The following is a 27040-nucleotide window of genomic DNA, read 5'->3' as shown; positions in this document are numbered from 1 at the left end:
CACACACACACACACACACACACACACACACACACATACACACACACACCTTTCATTGTTATGCTTCTGGCTACAAGAGCATAGAGGTAAAAAAAAAATGATATCACAAAAATGCACGTCATTTAATTTTTGAAATCAAAACTTTACATTAATTAGTTTATATTTATTTAAAAGTTCAGCTCTTAGGTGTATTATATTCATGCTATCTTTCAAGAGCATTTTACCTTAGTAGCAATCTCATTCTTTACTACCTTACTTAGCAAATCTCCATTTTTCACACTTTACGACACGATGTCCACTCCAGCTGCTAATTAATTGGAGGAGGGGAAAAAGAAAAATATGTTTGAATGAGGGAAAAAAAAAAAAAAAAAAAAAAAAAAAAAGAATCTACGCCAAAGAAAGAGATGTTTCTTTCGATAGTCATTTGTTTGTGTCGCCATCTCTTGAGAGGTTCAGATGTTTTGAACTACATATTTAATTTCAACTAAATTGGAAGATATAGTTAAACGTTAGATGAATTTATAACCAAAACATGATAAATGAAAGATTTTAATTTTATAGTAGAAAAATTCAACATAGTGCCTAACATAATGAAGAAAAGCTTCATTATATAAGTTAATTATTAAGAATAGCATAAGAATATCATTACTGAAAGAATAAGTTGAAGTGCTATTTGGACTGTTAATTTTTCTCTAAAACTGTCATAAATGAATTTAAAAGTATATATTCAAAAGATTTTAAAGATCAAGTTCTAATAATTTATTAAAATTGGACATAGAAAATTGAGAAAAAAGAATTCTTCAGAAATTAATTTATAAGAAATTATATGAAAATAATATTTTATGCTAAATATTCACTTAAATAAAAGATATCAATTAAAACAGAATTGAAATTAGAATATTAATATTTTTTTGTACTAAAATATTAATAATCTTTCAATGGAATTTTAAACACCTTTAAATATATATTTAATTTTTAATCTATGTTTCGGGTAAATCTTTCTTGTAATATTCGAATATGGTTAATTGTTGAACCTCAAAACTTTAACCTTCAGATTTTTGGAAGGAGATAATAAAAAGGGAAGGAAATTTATCTTGGTAGATGGTATACCTTTGCTTTTCAAGTTTCAATTAAACTATATATAAATGGAACAACGTATTTTTCAAACGTTACAATTAGGATATTTACAAGAACGTTACAGAAATTATTTTCTATTTTTCATAACACTACTAAAATCTTTTAAAACATTTTTTATTTAAGTTTGAAACTTTTTTTAATGCATTCCATAATTCATTATTATAAATATTATAGAATCCTACAATCAATTCCTTTTCTAATTCACGGCCAGATGGCGCTGTTAAAGCTGATTAAGGACTTCATTAAAATGAATTCAGAAATAAATTAAATCGAAAAATATGGAAATATTTCACTATTTTTAAATTTAGAAAATCGACGAAATCTAGAGATTGAAAAATAGATTATAAATTACATTTTTACAATAATAAGAGAAGATAAGTTATATAAAAGAGCGCGAAAATGGAGCAATTTCTGAGATTTTATTGAAAATAGGGGGAAACCTAATCCTGAGATTATCTCATCTATTCCATAACATTTGGTCATATTTTCTATGAATTTCTAATTATCCATTCATATGAAAGAAACTTACCTTAATTTTAATTCCAATCCACATTTGTTCTGTAACTTTTTGGAGAACGTATTTCAGATATTCGTTGACACGGTAGTCGATTGTCGCTAGATGTCCATTGTATTCTTCGACACAAAAATTTTCGCCTTCTGACCAATTTTTGTTTTCTGTAACAACATAAAAGCACGATTTCTCGAAACGCCATCCTATGCCTTGTTTTGTAGTGCAGTAACGAGGATCCAGCACACTTACACTATTTTGTTTGTCTGCAAAGACATTTTTCAAGGGATTTAATCATTTAATCTTGGATTTTTTTAAAATATAATATCTCATATTTTATTTCTAGTCAGAGGATGGTAAAGATTATTAATTATATATTACTGCTTATTTCCTTATTTCGTGAAAATATGCTCTTAACCCTTAACTGGGGAGGTGAAATTTTGGGACTTAACTGGGGATAAGATTTGGGACCGCATTTCATTTATACTCAAATTAAATTTTCTAATGAATACATTAGTATGATAAACCGCCAATATATTTTTCAGATATTTTTCTTGATATATAGATATCTTTTAGAAATTTTTCAAAATATATTATCATTGAAAAAAGTAAATGCGTTGGAACATATATTTTCTTCTCAAATTTCACATTACAATAAATAACATTCTTGAAAAAAACCTATTACTTTTTACTTTTTAATTTATATTTAATTTTATAATATATGAAGGTATATAGAAGACAATATAATGTAAAATTCAACAATTATATGAAAAATAAAAAAAAAATTGACAATGGTAAAATTGGCCCTTTTTTTACCGGCTTGTGTGTCTTTCATAGCACGGTTTTCTTGGGCATTTTAAACATACAAGTTAAGAACTAGTATAAAAATTAACCTATAAATTCTGTATATATATATCTTGGTATATTAATACATTTTATAAATTTTTCAAAATACATTATCACTAGAAATATTAATTATGTTTGAACATAATATCAGAATCAGTTGAATGCGAACTTTCATCGAAAAACTCTTCTATACAATTATCCTTATCACTAAAATAATTTTCTGCTTCATTTAAAAGTGTCTGTAGTACTGCTTCGTAATAGGAGCAGTAAATTGAATGATATTTCGGGGCCCAAGTTTTAGCATCATCTGCTAAGCCTTGTTTATCACTGGGACACTAACAGGGAGGTGCGGTCTTAGAGACCGCGCGAAAAGAAATAACTGAATTATTTAAAAAAGTATCCGGTGAAATCGGTTGACAAAGTGCACATGTATTGAAGGTCTCAAAACAGGAAGCTACAGGGTCAATCCATTCAATTGAGCTAAAAATAGAATAGGGGTGACCGAAAATGCATCCCTAGCGGTCACACAGACCGCACGTCCCCAGTTAAGGGTTAAAAACAATGACAGCCTTCTCTCATGCATTTCGGCAATTTGCCATGTTATATGCTTAGTTTTATCATATAATGAAGAGATGAATTTTTTTCTCTTTGTAAAATTATGTTCAACATTTGATACATACTTGCAATTTATGTTTAAAGATATAGCTATCACATTTTATTTACATCAAATTTTAAATATCTTGCTAATGGCGCCTTTGATTATCACCTTCAGAATAACACGAACAGACAAACTAGCCAACCAACTACAGAATTTAGAACAAAATTAATATTCATATGCATGGAATTGGACACATTTTTGTAATATCGTATATGTATGTCCATGGACTGACAGACAAATAGATATATTTCTTTCAGAGTGATTTTATTCAAAATTTTATAGTTATCTGTGATTTTAGAATACAGATTTTATTTCGAAACTTTATTCGTGTAAATCAATTCTTTACATAATTTGTACTTTCCTATATGAATCAAATTTTAAAAAATTGTGTTCACAATTATTTTGATTCACTTCTTGTGTTTTTTTTTGAAATAATTATGTTCTTAAACTTCGGGAATGTATTCATAACGTACTCGGGTTATGAATACATTTTAAAGAAAAAGCTTTCTATCAAATTATTTTTTTTTATATTTCAAATAAATTTCATTAGATATTTTAATTGTCAATGTTAATTTGCAAAGACGTTTCGGAAAATAAAATACTTTAACTGCATAGTTTTGAAGAGAATTTTATAAGAAAAATTTTCTGTTGTATTTTAGTGTATTATTATTATTATAACAGAAAAAATCGGTTAGAAATAAAAGCAAGTCTCTACTTTTACCCAAACATCTGTTTGAGCTTTTTAGCGTGACCTTAATATTAAAATATCTCGTATCTGTTTGATAGAATTAACATATCTCGTATACAAAATAAATTTATGATATCACATAATACTAAAGAGTTTTATAATGTGAATATTAATTTGAAAATAAAAAGGAATTTTATCTCAATGAAATAAGTTATTTTACCTTTTGGTTTTTGACAGATGAACTGATTTTCTCTACTACACCTCATATCGTTCCACTGGCCTGGCTTCCCAAGTGGTCTCGTAGATTTGAAAGTCATTTCAATGCAGTCTTCCTAAAATGATGCGTATATAGTTGAGTATACTTTAAATAAAATTTTACAACGCACACTACTCATGTAAAATATCTGCTAATTCAGATAAATTTAGGCAAAATTCTTTTTTGAAGCTATATAAATTTTTTTCTCCTGTTTTCTGTTTTCCTATCGAACTGTGCTGTTTTCGAGTTACGGATTTAACAAAGAACTATTATGAAAATTAAACCTTTTCAATAAATTCAATATATTATAATTTTTATCTTCTGTGTTTTGGCTTTCTCATAATTTCCAGAGGCAATTCTGTAATTTTAAGTACCCGAAATTAATCTGCAATATCGCGTGAAAATGATATAGACAAAGTAACTGCTTTTTTAATTAGAATTCTAGAAAATTGAAATTTTAAGCATTATAATCTTTGAATATGTTCTCAGACTCTCTTTTTCTGCTTTCTACCTTTTATTGACGACAACATCACTCTCTAGCCATGTATTTAATAAGGAAATATGAAAAGCTGTAAAAAATTTTAACAGTATTTAATCCTAATTTAAAGTGAACTTTTCTTCTACTAATTTGCTAGTTTAAAAACACGCGTGCGCTCTCTCGCGCGCACGGAAGTACCCTTCCAGGAAATAAAAATAAATTTATATAGGCGAATAATATTTTATATTTGTAATTTCCTTTTTGTCTAAAATCAGCAAAAGAAGATGTTTGTGTATACTTTGTGTATTTTTGTATATTTGTTAATACGTTCAGGGTAGATCGTTGGACACAAAATTTCCATATTTGGCAAATATATGTTACTAAGCTTAATAATAACACTTTGGAGAAATTTTAAATTTTAATTTCATTAAAAACTTAGCAACATTTTGATGTTATTTTGGCTATAACTCCGAAATATATCGCACAAAATCTTATTCGATTAAAAAACTGCCGCATAAAAATAATTTTTATACTATCCGCTACATTTTAGACTATCCTGATAATTAATTAATGCCTTGAAATTTTTTCTTCCTAATTTCAATATTTAAAAAAAATATTTAACAACGTAATCGCAATAACCTCCTTCCAATAGCAAAATGTACAACAATCTTTATTCTACTCTGAATTTGCACTGCACATTAGACACAAATCATATGAATTAACATTGTTGCAATATCACCTCAAACTAGATCAAAATGGCTTTGAAAGACATGGACTTATTAATTAATGACTTTATTCTTATATGCATACGCTTTTCATGAATTGATGACACATGTGAGAGTGAATCATGCAGTTGCCAAACATTCTTTAATGACGTTTCAAAGTTGGTCAAAAGAACTCTCACATCCTCATTCGTCACATCCTAATTAATCAACGATATTTCTTCATATTTTCCTGCATACGCATTTCATACATGAATCAAATAATGTTAGCATTAGGGAATATACTGGAAATCTTTGATCCTATATGTTAGACTTATTATGATTTGTCAATACCAATCAACATACTAAATTGGTCATACTAATTCCATTGCGTCAGTCATGAGTCGTCATTGTAAGGCGAAATGTCAAATCTTTGAAAAGAATTTAATATAGAATGCTACGCATAAATGGCTTCTGAACCGATTGAAGACTTCAGACAAATGAAAATCAGTGACATTTTAAGACGGTAATACATAAAAAGAGTTATTTGATAGTTATTTTTATGTATCTTAGGGTTATTTAGAAAATTCATTGAACAAAAAAATAAATAAAAAAAACTGTTTCCGTTTTAAAATTAGAAATATATGATGCAAAATATCGATGACCGGTATTTAAAGATATTTTTTTCTTAAATTATATAGTTTGTTTAGAAATTACACTGTGATCATACTCAGAACTACTTTAATACACTGTATAATGTATGTTTGTATATCCAATGACTGTGGATTACAAAAGCAGAAATGAGGAAATAAGTTGATTAAAAATTAATAGTCACCTCCTGTTTGGCGAAGCCTGAAGGTTCCAAAGGTTCAAAATTAGAGTAATTATACTTTGTACCATCTGCCCACTTGAAATCTGTCTCGTTGCCTTTATCATGAAGTCCAATCCAGACATTCGATTGTGCGTTCAACAACAAAAAAGTGTTAAAAAAATCTTAAAAAAAAAAAAAAAAAACATTATTAACTATAAGCTTTCAGGAAAATGTAAGAAATTACATTTTAAACAATATATGCATGCATTAGAATCCTCCTTTCCCACGTTTTTAATAAATCAAATGCAAAATCAACTATCAAGATATTGAAATTGAGTTTCAATCCAAATCTAACCATCTAGCCGATATCAAAACAACCAATCATCCGGAAATATTCATAGTTACGATTAGACTGCAAACACTGAACACAAGATAGTACTTCAACCATTGGAAAAGTCAAGCAAAAGAAAGATAAAAATGTATTAAATAAAATATAAAAAATTAACAAGGTCAAAAATAAGAGAATCCAAGAAATATTTGACGATTGGTAAACTGTTATCTAAAATAGCCCCTGATGAAAGAAAAACAGAAAAGAAATAACAAAGTATCCAGTATCAAATATCATTAGGAAAAGAGTGATACTTAAATTTAAAGAAAATTAAGCTATTTCAATTATATTCACTGCTTTTTATCGATTAATCGATACCAATTTCATTATTGGGATGAAGAAGGGAAATTTTTTTTTTTTAAATATCCTAATATTAATATCAAATTTAAGAACAAAAATTTCTCATAAAATAAAATTAAAAAAAAAAATTTCTCCCAAAATAAATTTTTTGAGTCTTTAATGTCGTTTATTAAGATTAAATTTCATCAGTTGTCCGCATTTGTACTATCGATGGCTTTTCGCTAGAGGGAAAGAAATTATTAGGAAGCCTCAAGAAACTTTTATGAGCATTAAGCAAAGTTGAATGTAACTTTTTGAGGAATGACTTATGTAATGTGCCTCTAATCTGTCATGATCTGTAAGATAACTAGCAAAACCCATGATTCTTTGAGTGAAGAATTATGGGATCTTCTTTTGCGCAATGAGAAATTTTAGCTAAAATTCTGATTTAATTTCATTCCATGAAGGTGACTTGCTTTTCTGGAATACTTTATTTGCTCCTTTTCACTGTACATAAAAACTGCTCCTTTTCATGAGCAGTACATAAAAACCTGCATTCATTCATTGAATCGCCAGACGAGCGAGCTTAACCCTTTCTAAGGCCGTGGGAAGTATGCTTCCCACCAAATTTATCAATCTTTGTATGAAATTATGTAGGTTGGCATAAGTTCTGACAAATTTTTTTAGTAAGACAGAAACTTAGATGCTTCAGTTCTTTATCTCACACAAATGATGTGTCTTGGTTTGTCACTTAATTATTAATTAACCAAATGAATTAATGAATCAAATTAAATTGATCTAATAAGCTAAATGAATCCCTTTTCTTATTCTAATTTCAAGCCTAAAAATATTTTAACATAATATGACTAGAAAAAAATGGCTCTTTAAAGGGTTAATATAATTGATTCTGTTATTGCGAATCTGTAATATTGTTTCCTTGCACAGCTAGTATTTTAGAGAGTTTTAAAGAAGACTCTGATGGCGAATGAATACCGGGTCAAAGATCTCTAGCATTGACAACAAACTTGTCGGGCATCAGGCGATTTAGCTTTGACTTGAAAAAATGTTTTGTCTGAAATCAGGGGTATTTTGGTGATACTTCTATAAGTACGATAAAAGAGGAGGTGTTGAGTGAATTTTCTATAAAGAGTATTGATCTTCAGCGAGAGTATTCTCTGAGCGCCTTGCGTAGTTGTGATTGTTTAATAAAGTTTTTATGTTTATTTGTAGTTGATTTCTACAACTTCTGATTTTGTGTACTCTTCAGGTTTTTTTTATCACTAGTGATTTTGTGCGTTTTTGTGGATTAAAGTACCGTAATATATGGTTAAGCATGTTGGATTTTTTACTGTGCACCTACTTGACAGAGTTTCTTTAACTCCATTAAATTTTCCAGTGGCCAGTCCGATCGCAAATCTACTTTTATAAAACTGTTTTCTATTATTCCCAGCATTCTTGCTCCAATTCTTCTTTCTCAACCTTGTTATTTATCAACCTACTAGGAATGGCGGGCTGAAAGTTGATGACTTATAAGAACAGTATTCTAATAAAAGTGAAATTCCTTTAAATAAATCGCCTATTTATTAAAGTGGTTACTTTTTTCCAGTTAAGAATTATTTTGATATTTTATAGATTTTTTCTTTCTAAATTTCTATTTTTAAAAGAAAAGAATTCGGTGGGTTAAATGATCTTCTATAACATATAGCTGGAGATGGTCAAAACTCTACTAATATGTGTGAAAGGAGATTCAGTTAAATAGTAATCTGGTCTTTAAAATAATGACCAGTTTTAGGATTCATATTTGCATTAAAAAAGTATTATTCATATTTGGATAAAAGTATTAAGTGATACTTGTGAAATTTTGTGAGAATTTACTCGTTAATGTGAATTTCAGAGTTTTTGTAGTGAAAAAAAAAAGATTTATTTCTTAGTATATAATTAAGTTGAACAAATAGATTTATTTATTCTTCCATGATTCAAGTAAGAAAGATACAAATTTCTTCTAGCTAAAATTTTTTTTATGTTGGGAATAAGAATTTAATTTTCAGAATGATCTTAAAGCACTTAAAAGTAATTAAAACGTTTGAACACAGCTTAATTTTAATTATACATCATACTTTGCTTGAAAAAAAATCCCTAAATTTGAAATCATGCATTTATTTCATGATATGTACATATCTCTACATAGAGAAATGGAAAAGTATTTGTATCAAAGCTGATGCGGTAATTCACAGTTTCATAGCACTGCCACGAGCAAATGAATCTTAGATACATAATATCAAGTGTATACATTGAAATTCCTATTTACCTTGTATTTTCTGGGAGTAAACAGTAGCCAAATTACCGTTGTATTCCTCTTTACAAGCCTCCTGTGCTTCGTCCCAAGTTAATTTCCCTATGTTCTTTCTACCTCCTAGTTTGTAACACATTTCTCCTGTAAAAAAAGGTGTACAATGAGCGCCATTAGTCATTTTGGTATACTTTCTTACACTTTCAAAGTTTTGTGTTTTATAATGAAAGATTGATAGTTATCAAACAACTTTTAATCTGAGGTATGCTTGAATTTATAAGCTTGAATAATAAGTTAATGAAACTTTTTAATATTGCAATATTTGGTGTAGAAGAAAAGGTGTATAATGAGCGCCATTAGTTATTTTGGTAGACTTTCGTATACATAGATATTTTGGTGTTTTATAGTGAAGAAATGCCACTTATCAAACAGCTTTTAATTTGAAACATGCTTGAATTTATGGCCAATTTTGTTACAATGAGTTAGGGAAACTTTTTAATATTGCAATATTTTTTGTACAAAAAAAAGGTGTACAATGGGCGTCATTAGTTATTTCGATACACATTTATATGCATTGATAATTTTGTGTTTTATAGTGAAGGAATGTCACTTATCAAACAGCTTTTAATTTGAAACATGCTTGAATTTATGGCCAATTTTGTTACAATGAGTTAGTGAAACTTTTTAATATTGCAATATTTTTTGTACAAAAAAAAGGTGTACAATGGGCGTCATTAGTTATTTCGATACACATTTATATGCATTGATAATTTTGTGTTTTATAGTGAAGGAATGTCACTTATCAAACAGCTTTTAATTTGAAACATGCTTGAATTTATGGCCAATTTTGTTACAATGAGTTAGTGAAACTTTTTGATATTGCAATATTTTTTGTACAAAAAAAAGGTGTACAATGGGCGTCATTAGTTATTTCGATACACATTTATATGCATTGATAATTTTGTGTTTTATAGTGAAGGAATGTCACTTATCAAACAGCTTTTAACCTAAGGCATTCTTGTATTACCAATTTTGTTATAATAAGTTAATGAAATTTTTTAATCTTGCGATATTTTCATTTATATATTTCGATGTGAAATGGTAAAATTTGTAAGCTTAAATTTATAGTTCCTGTGCGTTTCTTATACGAACTTTACAAAAGAAAGCGAACAATTTTATACATATTCTGGTTTGTCTATAGAAGTAATAAAGGGAGTTCATTATAAGGTTGACACAATTCCGATTTAAAATTTTAGAGTAAGAGATAGATATTGAGAGACAATTATTTTTTTAAATGTATGAATGAAATTAAAGAAAATTAATTTGAAAATGACAATTTTTATAAAGTTAATACTAATACTATCACAACTAAATTTTAAATTAAAAAAGATAAATAATAATAGTGTCTACAACTTTGCAATAGCGTTGAAAGAACGATAATAATAATAAAAAAAATTGCTGACCACTTTATACATTTAGTTTATTTCTTTATTTAAAATTCTGCTATGCACTATTAATGATTAAAATTGATTAGAAATATCGTGTTCGTATAAAAATTGTACCTATTTCATTGAGTATAAAATTTAAAGTGTAATTTTTTTGTGTGTGTGTGTGTCTGAGAATTTTTTCAAAAATTACTGACTGAAAAGCTATGTTTCCAAATGCTATAAAAATTTAAATTTATTAATAGCAAATAAACAAGAATTTTTTTTCCAGTACCAACATTTATTGATTATGTTAACTTATTATTTAATATTAACTTATTTATTTAATCATTTATTGATTAATTCATTATTTATTTATTTTATTGATTTAGAATAATCATTCTGTGCTGAAATCAACCACATATACATTTTCTTTTGTTTTTAAGAATTTATTATTTCGCGTTTTTTCTTACTACAAATAACTTTTTTATGGATTCAATAATATCAATATGTGCTTACAATATTGAGTAAATTTTAAAATATCATGCAAAAAGATGAAAGAAAATTAAATATGCAAAACAGGTTTGTTTTCAGAATTGAGATTTGCATAATGGCTTATGTGACGCAGTTTAAACATCCATTTGGATTTCAGTTGGAGTTCGAAAGTATCAGTCTTAGATTGAAAAATTATCCCAGATTTAATAGGAATGAAACGTAATGGATTGCCCCAAATTTTTCTTAAATAATTCCTATTTAAATAAAACTATTTTAATTAAGAATATTAATATTAAATGGATATAAAATTTACAAGATTGTTCCTTCTCTATCTCTCTTTTCGATTCCTTCGGCCTGCCAGATTTCTTAGAATAATTAGTTCATTCTTTACTTTCGTTTTTTCGTCGATTATTGAAGCGACTGTCAAACAGTTTTAATATTTTTTTAAATAAAAAAAACTAATTAATTTAATATTTTTAATTTGAATTTTTTTAAAAATTCGTACGGTAATTTTGAAAAAAATTAATACCTGCAGAATTCTCTTTCCTAATATTTACTATCTGTATAAAGTAGTATCATTCTAATATGAATTATATGGAATACTCAGCATGTAGGAAAAAAAAACGAATCGAACGAAACGAATCGAAAGTAACTGCAAAATATATAAATCAAAATTCTCATTTATTACTTGTTTCATTTAGTTTTGATTAAAAAAAAAAATTGGCCATTTTATTTCTTCTATATATTTATTTTCTAAAACACTAGTTAAAAATTATTTATTTTCTTCTTCTTCTTCTTTTTTTTTTTTTTTTGATTTTGGTCATTTAGAGCATTTCGTATAATTCGTATATTCGTGTAATAATAATTATTAGTACCTTAGATTGTGTATTAAAACTTGTATAGCTTTGTTTTTATACAAAGCATAAAATAGTTAAGAGAAATAAATATATTTCATTATCTTATATATTGTTATATTTTTTTTACAGTTTCAGGTAAAAAATTATTTTACATACCAAAGGTAAACCACCCTCTGCTGCAAGTAGTGAAGGCCTTGCTAATATCAACCTGTCCATTTTTAAAGGTGATATCCTCTATGCCAAGCACATAAGAAATATGAACTGGAAATAAAAGTTGCAATTTCAGGAAACAATAATTTTTTTCATCATATTTTAATGAAAAGGGTATAAATATGCGTTTACCAATATCTATGCAATTTCACTTCATGTTAATTTGAATATGTATTTATTATAAAAACGAAAATACTCTTTCATATAAATATATTTAACCTTTTCATTCTCGTTATCTTCAGCAACAAGAACAAAAAACAGTTTTAATAACTTTAAAAAAACAACAATATAAGTTCTTTATTTATAAGGATGATTTTAATATACTTCATAGAAAAGTATAAATTTCAAGAATGACTTCTATGACACGTATTTATATGCGTCTAAAGTGATGAATTATTCATATATAAATATTTCGAGAAAACTAGATTTTTGAAGTGATTTTAATAGAAGGTTTAGAATAATATTTTCAAACAAATTTTGAATTAAATATGGAAGTGAAGCAATAAAAGACGTATTATGCAACCTAAATCAATTGCTTGTTCAATTTTGGTTTCCATCATTTATTGCTAAGCAACCGATTCATGGGGAGGGAAGTGTAACTTCTGTGAGTTAAAAGACTGGAGCACCAGGAGATAGAAGGCTGTCTTAGTTCCTTCGCCTGCAGATTTTAGCTGGGCATAGTGGTATGGCCTTCATGCCTTGGGTGACCCTACCAGGAGCAAGCTCCCGACGTACTTCACCCATTCCGCCCAGGGACACCCTCCCACCACGATGAGGCAATCTGTAGGACTTGGGAAGGGGGGGGGGGGCTTTCTTTTCTCAAAGGGTGAAAAATCTTACCCTCTTTGCCCGAAACGCCGCCAATATGAGGCCTCTGCCGAACATATTCTAGACTGTTTAGGACTTCTTTGGTGAGAAATTTATTCTTCTCCCTTCCTCGTTTTTGACTTTCTTCTTGTCGACGAATTTTTGGATTTTGTCTAACTAAGTCAGGCCATGGAGATTAGCAACAACAACAACATTGCTAAGGAAGTTCATCTAGTTCCATTTCCATTATACAATGAATTAATTAGACGATAATAAATTATTAATAGTGAAATAAACAATTTTGGAACTAAGCAAGATTTTAAATTTTTTTCTATATTAATTTGCGAAATTAATTACACTTGTGTGCTTTTAAATTGGGTCGGAATTGTATACTTCCTTCCTTTTGATGTCATACAAAAATGTCTTATAGCAAAATTAAATTACTCTTAATGCTTCAATAATAGTGTAATTTAAACTAGAAAGAAATGAATCTCAGAATCGTAAATTTCATTTGTGCTGATAACAGTGATGAAGGAGTATGAAATTGTGGCATTCTACAGGCCAAGTCGTTTGATTTTCAACTGCAAAATTTGGCCTTGGTGGGTGGAAATGTGCACTTCAGAGTGACCTCGTTTAGGAATTTAAAAATTAACCTGATTTTGGTGCTTCCATGGTAACTTCCAAAAATGTTATTTTATAAAAATATTTACGCTTTACAACGTTTTCAAATACTAGATACGATTACAAAAGGATACCAATTTAAGAAACGTGCTAATTATTTCTAAATTTGATAAATTTTTGAAAATATTTTTTTACACAATTTCAAACAATAGATTATATTATTGGCCTAAAATCCAAACAGTTTTCATTTTTTCATAAAATATTTAATTACGTACTTTTGTTCCATTGTTAGAAGCTGAAGAAGAAGGATTCTATTTAATATCTATATAATTCAAGATAAAAAAATGAATTTTCAATACCGCATTTTAAAAGAGAGATTAATCAGACAATTGCGTTTGAATAGTGCTATGATGTTGTAGTGATCGTAGCGCCATCTTTTATTCATGTCATTCTAAAGCGCTACCTATCTACTTTCCCTAATACAATCTATGTATATACTTCTCCCGGGGAATCCCCGTTCTGTGTATACGTGCGCTAAGCAGCGATGTTCCGATAGTTGTTAGTGTAATAAAGAGTTTATTTTTCTTATAGCGATGAAATGCTTTACACTACACTCTACATGAACATCACCACAAATGGTGACCCGGATAAGAAATCACGCATCTCTTTTGATTTAATTTGATTAATATTATCTTACTAAGTTTCGTTTTGAAACGAAAGCGCACTTCATGATGGAGGAAATCTCAGCTGTGAAGATGCCTAACTTCATTCCGCCCGACCCTTCACTTTGGTTTACGATGGTAGAGTCAACATTTGAATTGGCTATTCCAAAGCCAATTACAGCTTCTCGCACTAAATTCAACTACTGCGTGAGCACTTTGCCACCTGAAATCGCGATAACTGTGCGCGATATCATTCTTTCGCCAGATGCAACTGACCCTTACAGCCAACTTAAATCTGAGATAATTTCCCGATGCGGAGAATCAAAATCTCAGGAAATTCGTAAGTTATTGGCTGGAGAGCAGTTGCATGATAGAAAGCCGTCCGAGCTGTTAAGAATTATGCAAAGACGTGCCGAAAGTCACAATATTGCCGATTCTCTTTTACTGGAATTATTTCTTCAGCAACTACCATCTAATGTGCAATCGATTCTTGCCTCAATACAACCTTTGACACCTCAAAAAGCCTCTGAAATAGCCGACAAAATACTGGATATAACACCAAACCAGGTAAGTGCTGTTTCAAATGCAACTGCTACAGCTGATTCTGAACTGTTATCAGAAATTAAAATGTTGCGTAAAGAAATTGCACAGATGCGTCGCCATTCCAGAAGTCATTCACGGAATCGCCAACCTCGTTTTCGACGGAAAAGTCCTGCCAGTAATGATGATATTTGTTGGTATCATCGGAAGTACGACTCCAAAGCGCAAAAATGCATTCCGCCTTGCAATTATCAGCCAAACCACAACGGCAAGGAGTAGCGGCGACATACGCCTCGCCCAGTAGTTCTCGTCGCCTTTTTGTTCGCGATAGAAAATCAAATGTAAATTTTCTTGTTGACACTGGCAGTGATTGTAGTTGGATTCCTGCGACTAGAAATGATAAACTGTGTATTCCGATTCAAAAATTCTTTGCAGCAAATGGTTCCATCATAAATGTTTATAAACAAAAGTTATTATCTTTAGATTTAGGTTTAAGAAAACAATTTGTTTATCCTTTTTATGTTTGTGATATTAAAACTGCAATTATTGGTGCAGACTTTTTACATCATTTTAATTTGCAACCTAATTTAAGAAATCGTTGTTTAAATGATATGTATACACATATAAATGCTCATGCTATTCTTAATAATACTGATGTTCATTCTGTAAAATCTGTATTTTGTAATGATGATTTTTCAAAGTTATTGAATGATTTTCCTAATATTGTTAAAGCTCCATGTGCAAACCAAACTGTAAAACATTCTGTTATGCATCATATTGAAACTTTTGGTTCTCCTGTTTATGCAAAACCTCGTAGGCTAGCACCCGATCGCTTAAAAATCGCTAAAATGGAATTTCAGCATATGTTGGATTTAGGCCATATGCGGCCATCCAACAGCAATTATGCCTCTCCTCTACATATGGTTCCGAAAAAGGGAAGTGACGATTGGCGTCCTGTTGGTGATTTTAGAGCTCTTAATGCTCAGACCAAAAAGGACAAATATCCGATTCCCAGTGTTTTGGATTTTACTAGCGAACTACATGGAACCACAATTTTTTCTCATATTGATTTAGTAAAAGCTTTTCATCAAATTCCGATTGCTCCCGAGGACGTTCATAAAACAGCTATTTGTACTCCGTTCGGACTCTTCGAGAGCACTCGGATGCAATTTGGTTTGTGCAATGCATCAAGTACCTTTCAGAGATTTATTGATGAAGTTACTAGAGATTTAGATGGTGTGTATGCTTTTATTGACGATTTATTAATTGCTTCAAAATCAATCGAAGAGCATAGACAACATCTCAGAGCTCTCTTTTCAAAATTAGACCATTATGGACTTACAATTAAATCTTCTAAGTGTACATTTGGTGTTCCTACCCTAGATTTTTTAGGATTTAAAGTTTCCAAAGAAGGTATTTCTCCAATTCCTGATCGAGTTAGTGCAATTCAAGAATTCCCACGACCCACTACACTTACTCAACTTCGTAGATTTTTAGGTATGTTTAATTTTTACCGCAGATTTCTTCCCAAGGCAGCTCACATATTATCACCTTTGATTAAGTTTCTTGAAGGCCATACTAACAAAAAGAAATCACCACGGCCAGCAAAAAAATCTGAAACTACTCTGCAATGGTCTGAGGAAGCTGACAAGGCATTTTCTAATGCTAAGAAAGCTCTTGCCGAAGCTACCCTACTCAAACATCCGATTCCTGGAGCTCCTTTAAGTCTGTGGACTGATGCATCCTTATTTGCTATCGGAAGCTCTTTAAATCAACTTTCAAATGGAATTTGGGAACCCATTGCATTCTTCTCAATGAAACTTTCTAAAAGTCAAACTAATTGGTCAACATACGACAGAGAACTTCTTGCTATTTATGCTTCCATAAAAAAATTTCGACACATGCTTGAAGGTAGGGAATTTTCAATCTATACTGATCAAAGACCCCTTACTGAAGCCTTTAAACAAAAGCCGGATAAATGCTCACCTCGTCAACTGAGACATTTAGACTTCATATCCCAATTTTCTACCGATATTCATTATGTCAAGGGTACAGAAAACATTGTTGCAGATGCATTGTCTCGCATTGAAATCAATTCAATTTCAAAGAAAAATTTAAATTTTAATGACATCTCACTTGCACAGTTAAATGATTCTGAACTTAAAGAATATCTGAAGTCTTCAAATTGTAAAATAGAAAAGCAATATTTTCCCTTAGAGGATGTAACCTTGTATTGTGACTTATCTACTAATTCACCTCGTCCGTACATTCCAAATTCTTTTCGTTCAATAGTTTTTGAAAATATTCACAATCTTTCTCATCCTGGCATTCGAGCAACAAGAAAGCTGATTACTAAACGTTATTTTTGGCCAAACATGAATTCATTTATTAAAAATTCTGTTCAATCTTGTCATAATTGCCAACGTTCTAAAATTCAAAAACATACAAAATCTCCTATAGGCACTTTCGCTTTGCCAGATGCTCGATTTGCCCATATAAATATTGATTTCATAGGACCACTCCCACTATCTGATGGTTATAAATATTGTATGACAATAGTTGACCGATTTACCAGATGGCCGGAAGCTATTCCTACTTCAGATATAACTGCTGAAACAACATGTAAAGCCCTAATTCATAATTGGATATCTCGTTTCGGTTGTCCAGTAACTATAACTACAGATCAAGGTAAAAATTTTGATTCACATCTATTTAGACATTTGAATAATATTTTGGGCACAAATCGAATCCGCACAACGTCCTACCATCCCCAATCCAATGGACTTGTAGAACGTTTCCACAGGGCTCTTAAGAGTTCTATTATAGCCCATTGTCAACCAAACTGGACTGAAACTATTCCCATAGTTTTACTCGGAATTCGATCTGCAATTAAACCGGACATAAATGCCACATGTGCTGAATTAGTCTTTGGTACAACTCTCAGATTGCCTTCTGACATTTTAACCTCAAAAGTAGATCTATCAGTACCAACAGATACTTATGTATCAAAATTCAAAGCACTAATGCAATCTATAAATCCTATCTCTACGTCTAGACACTCGGTTAAACCTATTTATATTCATCCATCCTTAAGTACTTGCTCTCATGTATTTTTGAGAGTGGACAGTGTTAAACCTCCTCTTTCACCTCCTTACACTGGTCCACACCTTGTAATCAGCAGGAAAGATAAAACTTTTGTATTAAAAGTTAATAATAAAAATGTAACAGTTTCCATAGACCGTGTCAAACCTGCATATGTGTTGACAGGATCTAATGACTCGTTACCTTCTATACCTGCAACTATTCATAAAACTCAAGGTGAACTTTCTTCTAAAAATGAGCAATTACCGACAGAACCAACTACCACTCGTAGTGGACGTCATGTCCATTTTCCAACGAGATTAATTACTGAGATATAAATTGTTATGCATATATATATATATATATTGTAACTGTAATTTTATGTATTTCATATATTATTGCATCTATTTACTTCAATTTCTATTTACCATTGAAATCATTATCCTATATTATACTTATTGTATTATGTGATGTTTTATTTTTATGCGCGCATAATTATCTTGTATTATTACATTTGTCGTTCTCCTTGTTCACTAGGGGGATACTCATGTAGTGATCGTAGCGCCATCTTTTATTCATGTCATTCTAAAGCGCTACCTATCTACTTTCCCTAATACAATCTATGTATATACTTCTCCCGGGGAATCCCCGTTCTGTGTATACGTGCGCTAAGCAGCGATGTTCCGATAGTTGTTAGTGTAATAAAGAGTTTATTTTTCTTATAGCGATGAAATGCTTTACACTACACTCTACATGAACATCACCACAATGTCATGGGACTGATCTCCATTAAGTATGTTCATAAACATAATAAATAGAGCATATGATAGAAAATTAAAATGACAAGGATTTAATGTCTGATAAATTGACAAAAACATGGACATGAAGTTATATCTGAATGATTTATCTGTAAATAAATAAAACAATATTCCCGAATTATCATGCCACTAGCATAAGGAGATTAGTTAGAAATGAGATGACATTTCTTTTTTTTTTTTTTTTTGTTGCTGAATATTAAAGCTAAATTAATAAATATTTAAAATATCTAGAGTTTTTCGCTTGTTAAATCGTTGTTTGTATTTTAATAGATTTTTCTAAAATTGCAGGAAATTATAAAAACTTCACAATTTTTTTTAAATTGTTATGACAAAAAAACTAAAGAAATCGATGTATATTAATTTCTATCATGACTCTTTTAAAAGTTAATAATTCTAAAAAATATTTTTCAGAGCAAAAAAAGAAGCCTTGTTTATTATATTTTTACAAAAATATATGAATATGATATCTGATTAAGACACTTCACATAATTGATAATAATATCAAAAGAGTAAATTAATAATATTATGAAAGTCTTTCTCTTCTTAAGATGTATATTATACTTTATCAAACTTCAGTTTTTATAAATTTTACAATCTTTTTATACTAATTTTATAAAATTGCTGTAACAAATGTTAATAAAAACAGTTATAAATAGAAATTTATTATGCAAGACTCATTCGAAACGAATAAAATATATATTTTTTTCCATTTGAAAGAACATTTTTATATATTTTTAGTTACATCAATTTAAGAATATGATTCACGTTGTACATATTTTAGAAAAGTTGAAGTGGTCTCCCATAAACTTCCTCATATATTTTTTTAATAAAAGCTTTTGCATCCATCCCTACCGTATAAAATTGGAGACTTTGAGTAGATCATGAAAAACATGAGTGCTCAGATTTTTATTTTTAGTGACTTGTAAATGAGAGTTTAGTGCTTCATAGTATAAACCAAACATACATTTTGGACACATTTCTTTCGATCGATCAAAACCAAAATTTTTCACAAAATTACAATTTCAGGAACAAGATAACATACCAAATTTTTAAGTTATTGCATTTTTGAAGTATTGTATTTACATGTACGATAATGTACAAACTAAAAGATGGCGACCAACTGACATACTTGTTCAAAAATTTGATTCGGAACTATATTTTAAATGCTTAAACTGTGTACCAAATTTTGTATTATTGTGTTTTGGAGTTACCGCGTTTACTTACATGATAAATAACAATTTTTAAGTTATTGCATATTTGAAGTATTGTATTTACATGTACGATATTGTACAAACTAAAAGATGGTCAACCAACTGACATACTTGTTCAAAAATTTGATACGGAACTATATTTTAAATGCTTAAACTGTGTACCAAATTTTGTATTATTGTGTTTTGGAGTTACCGTGTTTACTTTCATGATAAATAACAATTTTTAAGTTATTGCATATTTGAAGTATTGTATTTACATGTACGATATTGTACAAACTAAAAGATGGTCAACCAACTGACATACTTGTTCAAAAATTTGATTCGGAACTATATTTTAAACACTTAAACTGTGTACCAAATTTTGTATTATTGTGTTTTGGAGTTACCGTGTTTACTTACATGATAAATAACAATTTTTAAGTTATTGCATATTAGAAGTATTGTATTTTCATGTACGATATTGTACAAACTAAAAGATGATCAACCAACTGACATACTTGTTCAAAAATTTGATACGGAACTACATTTTAAAAGCTTAAATTGTGTACCAAATTTTATATTATTGTGTTTTGGAGTTACCGTGTTTACTTACATGATAAATAACAATTTTTAAGTTATTGCATATTTGAAGTATTGTATTTTCATGTACGATATTGTACAAACTAAAAGATGGTCAACCAACTGACATACTTGTTCAAAAATTTGATACGGAACTACATTTTAAAAGCTTAAATTGTGTACCAAATTTTATATTATTGTGTTTTGGAGTTACCGCGTTTATCTACATGATAAATAACAGAGCTTCAGGCAGCTCATCCTTGGACGGATTTAATTCAAAGTTTAATACAAATCTGTACATTAGATGCTACATTTGTGTACTTGATATAACTTGTACTTGTGTGTTTGATATAACTCTTTATATTTTAATTATCATATTCAGTTGTACTTGGATAGTCAAACAAGTCAATTTCCTCCACTTGGAATTCATTAAAAATTTATTAGAAATCTGCAGATTTGGTATCAGGATAATATAACAAATGTTATCCATCTAGCTCAAAGAGTTTTTTCAAGAAAGTCGAAAATGTGAATATTTGACAAATTCTTGAGTTCGACTTTAATTTGATTACAATGATTTCTCTTTATATATTTTGTATATTAAAAATAAAAAAATAATATCACAATAAAAACATGAAATTATTTTGCTTGTATGTAACATAATTAATGAATTACGGGGTAATTGGACTTAAATTAATGCATTAATTCAGCTCTAACTGATATTATGAATGTTTGCATATTTTTTTGTTGTAAAAATTAATTCAAATATACTTTTATATATAAATTATGTTGTACAAAAATTATTCTTATACAAAATAAGTTCAAATATGCTTTTATATATAAATTATATTGTACAAATTAAGTTCAAATATGCTCTTATATATAAATTATGTTGTACAAAATAAGTTCAAATATGCTTTTATATATAAATACTTATCAAGGATATGTTGTCCTAGAAACAATCCACATCAAAACCGACTTTGTTTAATAATACGGATTCCAACCAATTTACTACATAACTGGTTATAAGAAAAAATAAATAAATAAATAACTATATAAGGAAGTAAAACATATTTTTAAAGCAAAAAAAAAAAATTCTTATTTTATATAATCTACATGTTTTTATGCACACGATCTTTATGCCAAATGCTTCACTAAACAAATATTATTATTTAAAAAAAAAGGCTTACTTGAATATGCACATATTGTGAACCAAACAAACCATGTTTTTACCATGTTTCTTTAAACTGATTGAAAGAAGCTAAAAAGCGGAAGTTTCTCAATCAGATATTTTGAAACAGGAATTGTCAACTTCCTTTCTGCGTTTTGAATTATCAAAATGCTTTTACACAGACATCACTGAGTTGCGCGTTTTGAAAAATTAAATTAGTGTTAAAGATTTTTATATAAAATGAACAGAGCAAAAGAAAAAAAAATAATTGAAGCCACATAGCTAAACTCCCAAAATTGCAACAATTTCATCAGTAATGTAAAATACTGGAGTGTTATTGTAACTATTTCTGGAATAAACTGCGTCAAAATCCCAGAAAAAGGTTATATGGCGCAAGTTAAAAGAGGGTATAATTTTGTAATGTTTAATTCTAATTTCAGATAGTGTTTATACCCCAGTATCATAAAAGTCACCTTCCTTTTCTTTTTTCAGACTATAAATTCATCAAAATATTAATATTTTAATGTGTTTTTTATTGAATGCAGCATATTTTTTTTAAAAAAATGCTCATAAAAATTAGATTTGACTATAAGTAATTTTAAAGATTCATTTATATTGATGACTGCGATTAATTGTATGTACGTTTCATAAAAACGATGTTTTTAACAAAATATTATTAAAATCAAAATTTTGTCTCTATCTTCATTGTATGCGTTTTTTTTTCATGCTGCAGATATTTAAGTTTAATCAGTTCAGATTTAAATTGCATTTAAAAAGTAAGTATAAATCTTCCAAAAGTAATTTCTGGACTGCTCTTTAAAAGGACAGGTATAAAATAGAAAAAAATAAGATAAAAAATAAAATAAAATTTGTAAATTTGGCCATGATGATATATTATAAAACAACAAAAACCTTTATACATAGTTATCAAAGTGATTGAAAATTATTAATCTGATATATAAGAAATCTGCATCTTTTTTTCTTCAGCCACTTTTTTACTCCTTTATACCAACTTTGGCTAATGATTTTGTCATTGTTATATTGATTAAACTCTCAGAATTGCTATAAAATAAAAACTTTTGAGTTCTCCTTGTTCAGTGAACTGTCAGACATACAGACTTTCTATATTAGGTCCAATCATTATAAATGTTCATATCAAACAAATAGCACGGCCAAGGAATGGCAAGCGTTGTTAAACCCTTAAGCTAAATGTTATCAAATGTTATTAAATGACATTTACATTATATAAATAAAATGAAAAAAGAGTTTAAGATTTAGAGGGCTTATCAGTTAGATTTCAACAATTTAGAAGAATAAGCTTAAGGAGCGGGCTTATTAAGGAGCGGGATTAAGGAGATGGATTTAAAGGGCTTATCAGTTTGATTTCAACAATTTAGAAGAATAAGCTAAAGGAGCGTGAGCAGCCAGAATTTTCAAGTCGTTGACACAGATTAATGATGATTCATCATATTTAAACAATACAGCTAATTAATATTTGTTAAATTAAAAATAAAATTAAATTAAATCTTGTATTTGCTTGTGTTGGGGAAATCATTAATGTAAAAGTTAATTGGAAGCTTAACTTGGTAAGTATTGATAAATATATATAGTTTTGACTACAGCTGTACAAAATAATAACATCATATTAGACAAGGACCTTAAGAGAAGAAGCAGTTGAAGCTTTTCTTCTGTGGAAATGCATAATATATCATTATAAACAATTTTTGCATCTTCCTACTGTAGCTCAATTAATTTTAACATTTCCGGCAGAGAAAACCACCTTTGAAAAGTACTTCCAGTAAATGACATCCACTTTCAGTAACGGAACTTGTTTATTTCGCTTTTTTAAATACCATTTACCCGCCTTTGATTGACACTGATAAGGAAACAGATGAAAGGTTAACCGGGGGATCATTTACGTTGAAAACAATTACGGCACCGCAACTAACCGTTTACAGGACACGCCTCAAGGCTGTGAGTGACAGGTAGACAGATGAATGGCGATGTTGCCGGTCGTTCGGTTCCGAACAAAATGGTTTCTTGTTTTGAAGAGCGAGCAAAAACAATCAGCTCTCATGTTCTTGACGCCTTGAAATTAGAGGTACATCCAAGGCAGATGGGCAGTGAGAACAGATACTGTCTTTAGTCTGTTAAAACCATGACTCAATCTAGCTAGAGATTTCAAGGTTAAGCTGTATTGCGAGACATATAGACAAATTATTACAGAATAAAATTGGGTTAATTAATTACAGATTTTAAGAGGAAGTATACCATTTATCATATCAGTTTAACTAAATTAATTAACGTTTAACTAATTTATTTTAATTTTTTGAAACAGTTGAATTAAATCGAATAAATATCAACTTTTTTTTCTCGACGAAACCTTTATAAAATTTTTAAAACTCACCTAACGAGACTTTTTAGTAAAGACGACAAATACCAGTGTCAAAAGACAATGAGAATGATTGATTACCTGATTAAAGGATGGTAATTTTGACAAAGCAAAAGAAGCAGATGGCTAATTAACTGGGAAATTCAATTAATCAAAATATTGCTAAGGCAAACTATCACCATCTCTTCAGTTAAAAAAAAATCATACTTGCAGATGTCTGATTACACACTTTTCATTCACACAGTCTGAAAAACTATATACAATGAACTATCACAATTTACTATATATAGTAAAATTTCTACTTTTAGGGCATTGTTAATGTATCTGAGCATCTATTGGCGAATGTAGATTTTCCTGATTTCGTTCTATTATGTGATAAATCAGAAGGCCTTAAAGTGAAGATGTTGATTGTTTCCTGTTTGTATTTTTGATAACCAACTGGATACTGGAGTACCCTGTTATTGGTTAAAGATGCTTCATGGCAGCCTTCATGCATTCAAGCCTGTTTGGCTTCGGCTAGAAGGTAATGAGATTCAGCATAGGTATAAGCTTCAAATACTAATCTGAGAAAATATTTTCTGTATTTCTTTTAAATATTTTCAGTATTAAGAACAGTGATATAACTAACATCTTATCACTGTTAAATGATTCATATTATTATTCCTTTGAACATTATTAAATTTTGTAAGTAAGTTCATGTGATCGTAAGTTTGGTTGAAAAGTGACTGTGGTTATTTTTTTTTATTTATTGTCACAAATTATAGCTCCTTTATTTAGAAATTATATTTCTCTATTATGTGTAACAAATATTTGTAAATTCCGAAGAATTTTTCATCCATTTTTTTAAAATTTTTTTAAATTTAAAGTTACATTACATGTTGACACACGATGAAATATATTTTTTCATACTTCATGTAAAATAGCAGGATTATTCTTCCAATTCATAGCAACAAGAAATATTATGGAATGAATGTGTCGTCTAATTTACAATGCGATGTTTATGATGTCAGATTGTGATAACACTGATGCTTTTTAAAAATATGAATGAATTCAAAAAATTATTTAATTATATTTGAAGACACAGTTTTCATTAATTTCAAGGACTTTTTAAATTATTTTTGGACATTTAATTATTCTGCTTTTCAGTATTAATGAAAAAAGGGGCTAAAAATTTTCCCTTGGCGACATCTTCTAGCATTAAATTGTTGGAACTTCCATTAATTATTACTCCAAATTGAATTCAGTTTTTTTCCACGATATTTCCAATTAACAACAAACTAAGATACCTTAAACTAAACACTTTGTAACTATTTTTAGAGTGTCTAAGCTATGGTGATTAATGGATTTAGTTCGCATTTTCATACACATTAATCGGAGGAATGTTTTTCATATTAAGATTCTTCTACCAAACACCCCAGCGCTTAGTCTCTGTACTAAGAGCACTTAAAGCAAAACTTGATTAGCGAACCCCTTAAAAAAGCAACGTGTTGAAGAAAGGCAAAGCGAAGTAGGGGGAAAAAACACAAGATTCCAGCAGGCCATTAAGAAAACATTTGTGCTTCCCATTGCTTCGTAATGACTTCCAGCTAAGCAAATTAAATCTCATTGAATTATTAATGCTAAACACCGATAAGTTTTACCTCATCCTGCTTATAAAAAAAGATGGAACTTACTTGACCTACCATCCTCGATGCTATTAGCTTCCATAAATTGCTACTGGAAAGGTATAGGAAAAATAAAAGCGAAGTTTTTATGCACCAATATCGGTTTTAAACTCCCTACCGTTATACTAAGCAATTTAGAACGAGGATGGGCAAAATCGTTTCCCAAATAATTCATTATCGTATTTTTTCCCCCTTAATTTTTAATTTAAATTTTTTATTCATTCTGGCGAAACGGAGTTTTAAACAGCTGAATATATTTTTTTTTTGTATTAATGTTTTTAACTCGGCCACTTATAGCCCTTAAATAATGCGCATAGGCTAGACTTTTTTTTAAAACTTTATTTTATGTTAAGAGCTATAAAGCACTAAACGAACCTTCAGTGTTAGCTAGGTGTAAGTAATAAAATAAAAGTCAATTAATTTTGCAGGGCCGGCTTAAAAAATTAACTTGCTAATTGACCAAGGCTACTTGTAGTTTGCTAAGGCCATAAATAAAACGAGCTTAAAGTATAAGGGATAGAAAAAGTTTGGTAATTGCTTTAATGTTATACTCAATGCGCGGAGCTGCAAATTAATTAAGAATGAAATCAGTTTAAAGCAAATCGGGTAAGTAAATGTAATTTTACAATATGTGTATTTAAATACGCATAGAATAAACTGTTATTAATTGTGTCTAAGAATATTTCTTTGGAAAAAGTATAAGGAATATACACCCGATTAATATTCTTCTATAACAAGAATTAATTTTTCTCCTCTTCTTCGTTTTAAATGCGCCTGTTAAAATTCGTGAAGCTCATGACAGATTAACCTTTTTTTCCATCCTCAAAAATAAAGGCAAGTGTTGCAAGATAAATTCTATTTTAAATTTAAGCACTTCGCGAGTTTATAATTAACGAAAGTTTGGAATGGACCGTTATTTTATTTTAATACTCTTTTTTTTAATGGTAATGAAATAAAGCTTTTTTTAAATAAAAAGATTTGATTTGCAAAAACTCTCATTTTAATGAAAAATCAGAATAATATATTGGAGTTTCTTTTTGAGAATCGTTACAATTTTCGTTTTTTAAATATATAATTATAAAGAAAAATTTATCTCCATAATAATTTTGATAAATATAGTTTTAAAATTTGGTTCACTTCCCGATTGCGCTTAAAAACCAGAGTAGTGATTCCCGATACCGATACAAGAGAAAAGCAGAACAATTGGAAGATATCTTATGCAGCTAAGCTTTTAAAGGAGAAATGAATAATTATATATAAAAATATTATTTGCTAGAATAAACAGTCTTTCTATAATTATTTTGCATAAAAATTAATTCATGATTAGTCTACCATAAATAAAGTTAATTTTAATAAATTTTGGAATTTTTTTTCAAAATATCATGATATTGTTTTTAAATATTAGAGATTAAAATTAAGATCAACTTGCAACACATTCTGGATAAAGATTGAGCTAAGAAATCAACATTACTCACTGTTCCACAAGAGACCT

At 29.1% G+C, this 27040-nt stretch overlaps 1 protein-coding gene across 1 annotated transcript in view; it reads right to left on the bottom strand.

Moving 5' to 3' along the window:
• Nucleotides 1-21581, bottom strand: part of LOC129957915 (macrophage mannose receptor 1-like) — a 41384-nt gene extending 19803 nt beyond the window's left edge. Inside the window, exons 1-6 of the mRNA XM_056070183.1 lie at nt 21512-21581; nt 11973-12077; nt 9059-9184; nt 6108-6265; nt 4058-4169; nt 1667-1911 (exon numbers count right to left, since the gene is read on the bottom strand). Of these exons, the coding sequence (XP_055926158.1) occupies nt 1667-1911; nt 4058-4169; nt 6108-6265; nt 9059-9184; nt 11973-12077; nt 21512-21557 (792 nt within the window). The 5' untranslated portion in view covers nt 21558-21581. The remainder of the gene's footprint in view (nt 1-1666; nt 1912-4057; nt 4170-6107; nt 6266-9058; nt 9185-11972; nt 12078-21511) is intronic.
• Nucleotides 21582-27040: the final 5459 nt, after the last annotated feature.

Source organism: Argiope bruennichi, chromosome 2 (assembly GCF_947563725.1).
Source record: "Argiope bruennichi chromosome 2, qqArgBrue1.1, whole genome shotgun sequence".
Lineage (NCBI taxonomy): Eukaryota > Metazoa > Arthropoda > Arachnida > Araneae > Araneidae > Argiope > Argiope bruennichi.
This window is presented reverse-complemented; position numbering and strand designations above follow the sequence as displayed.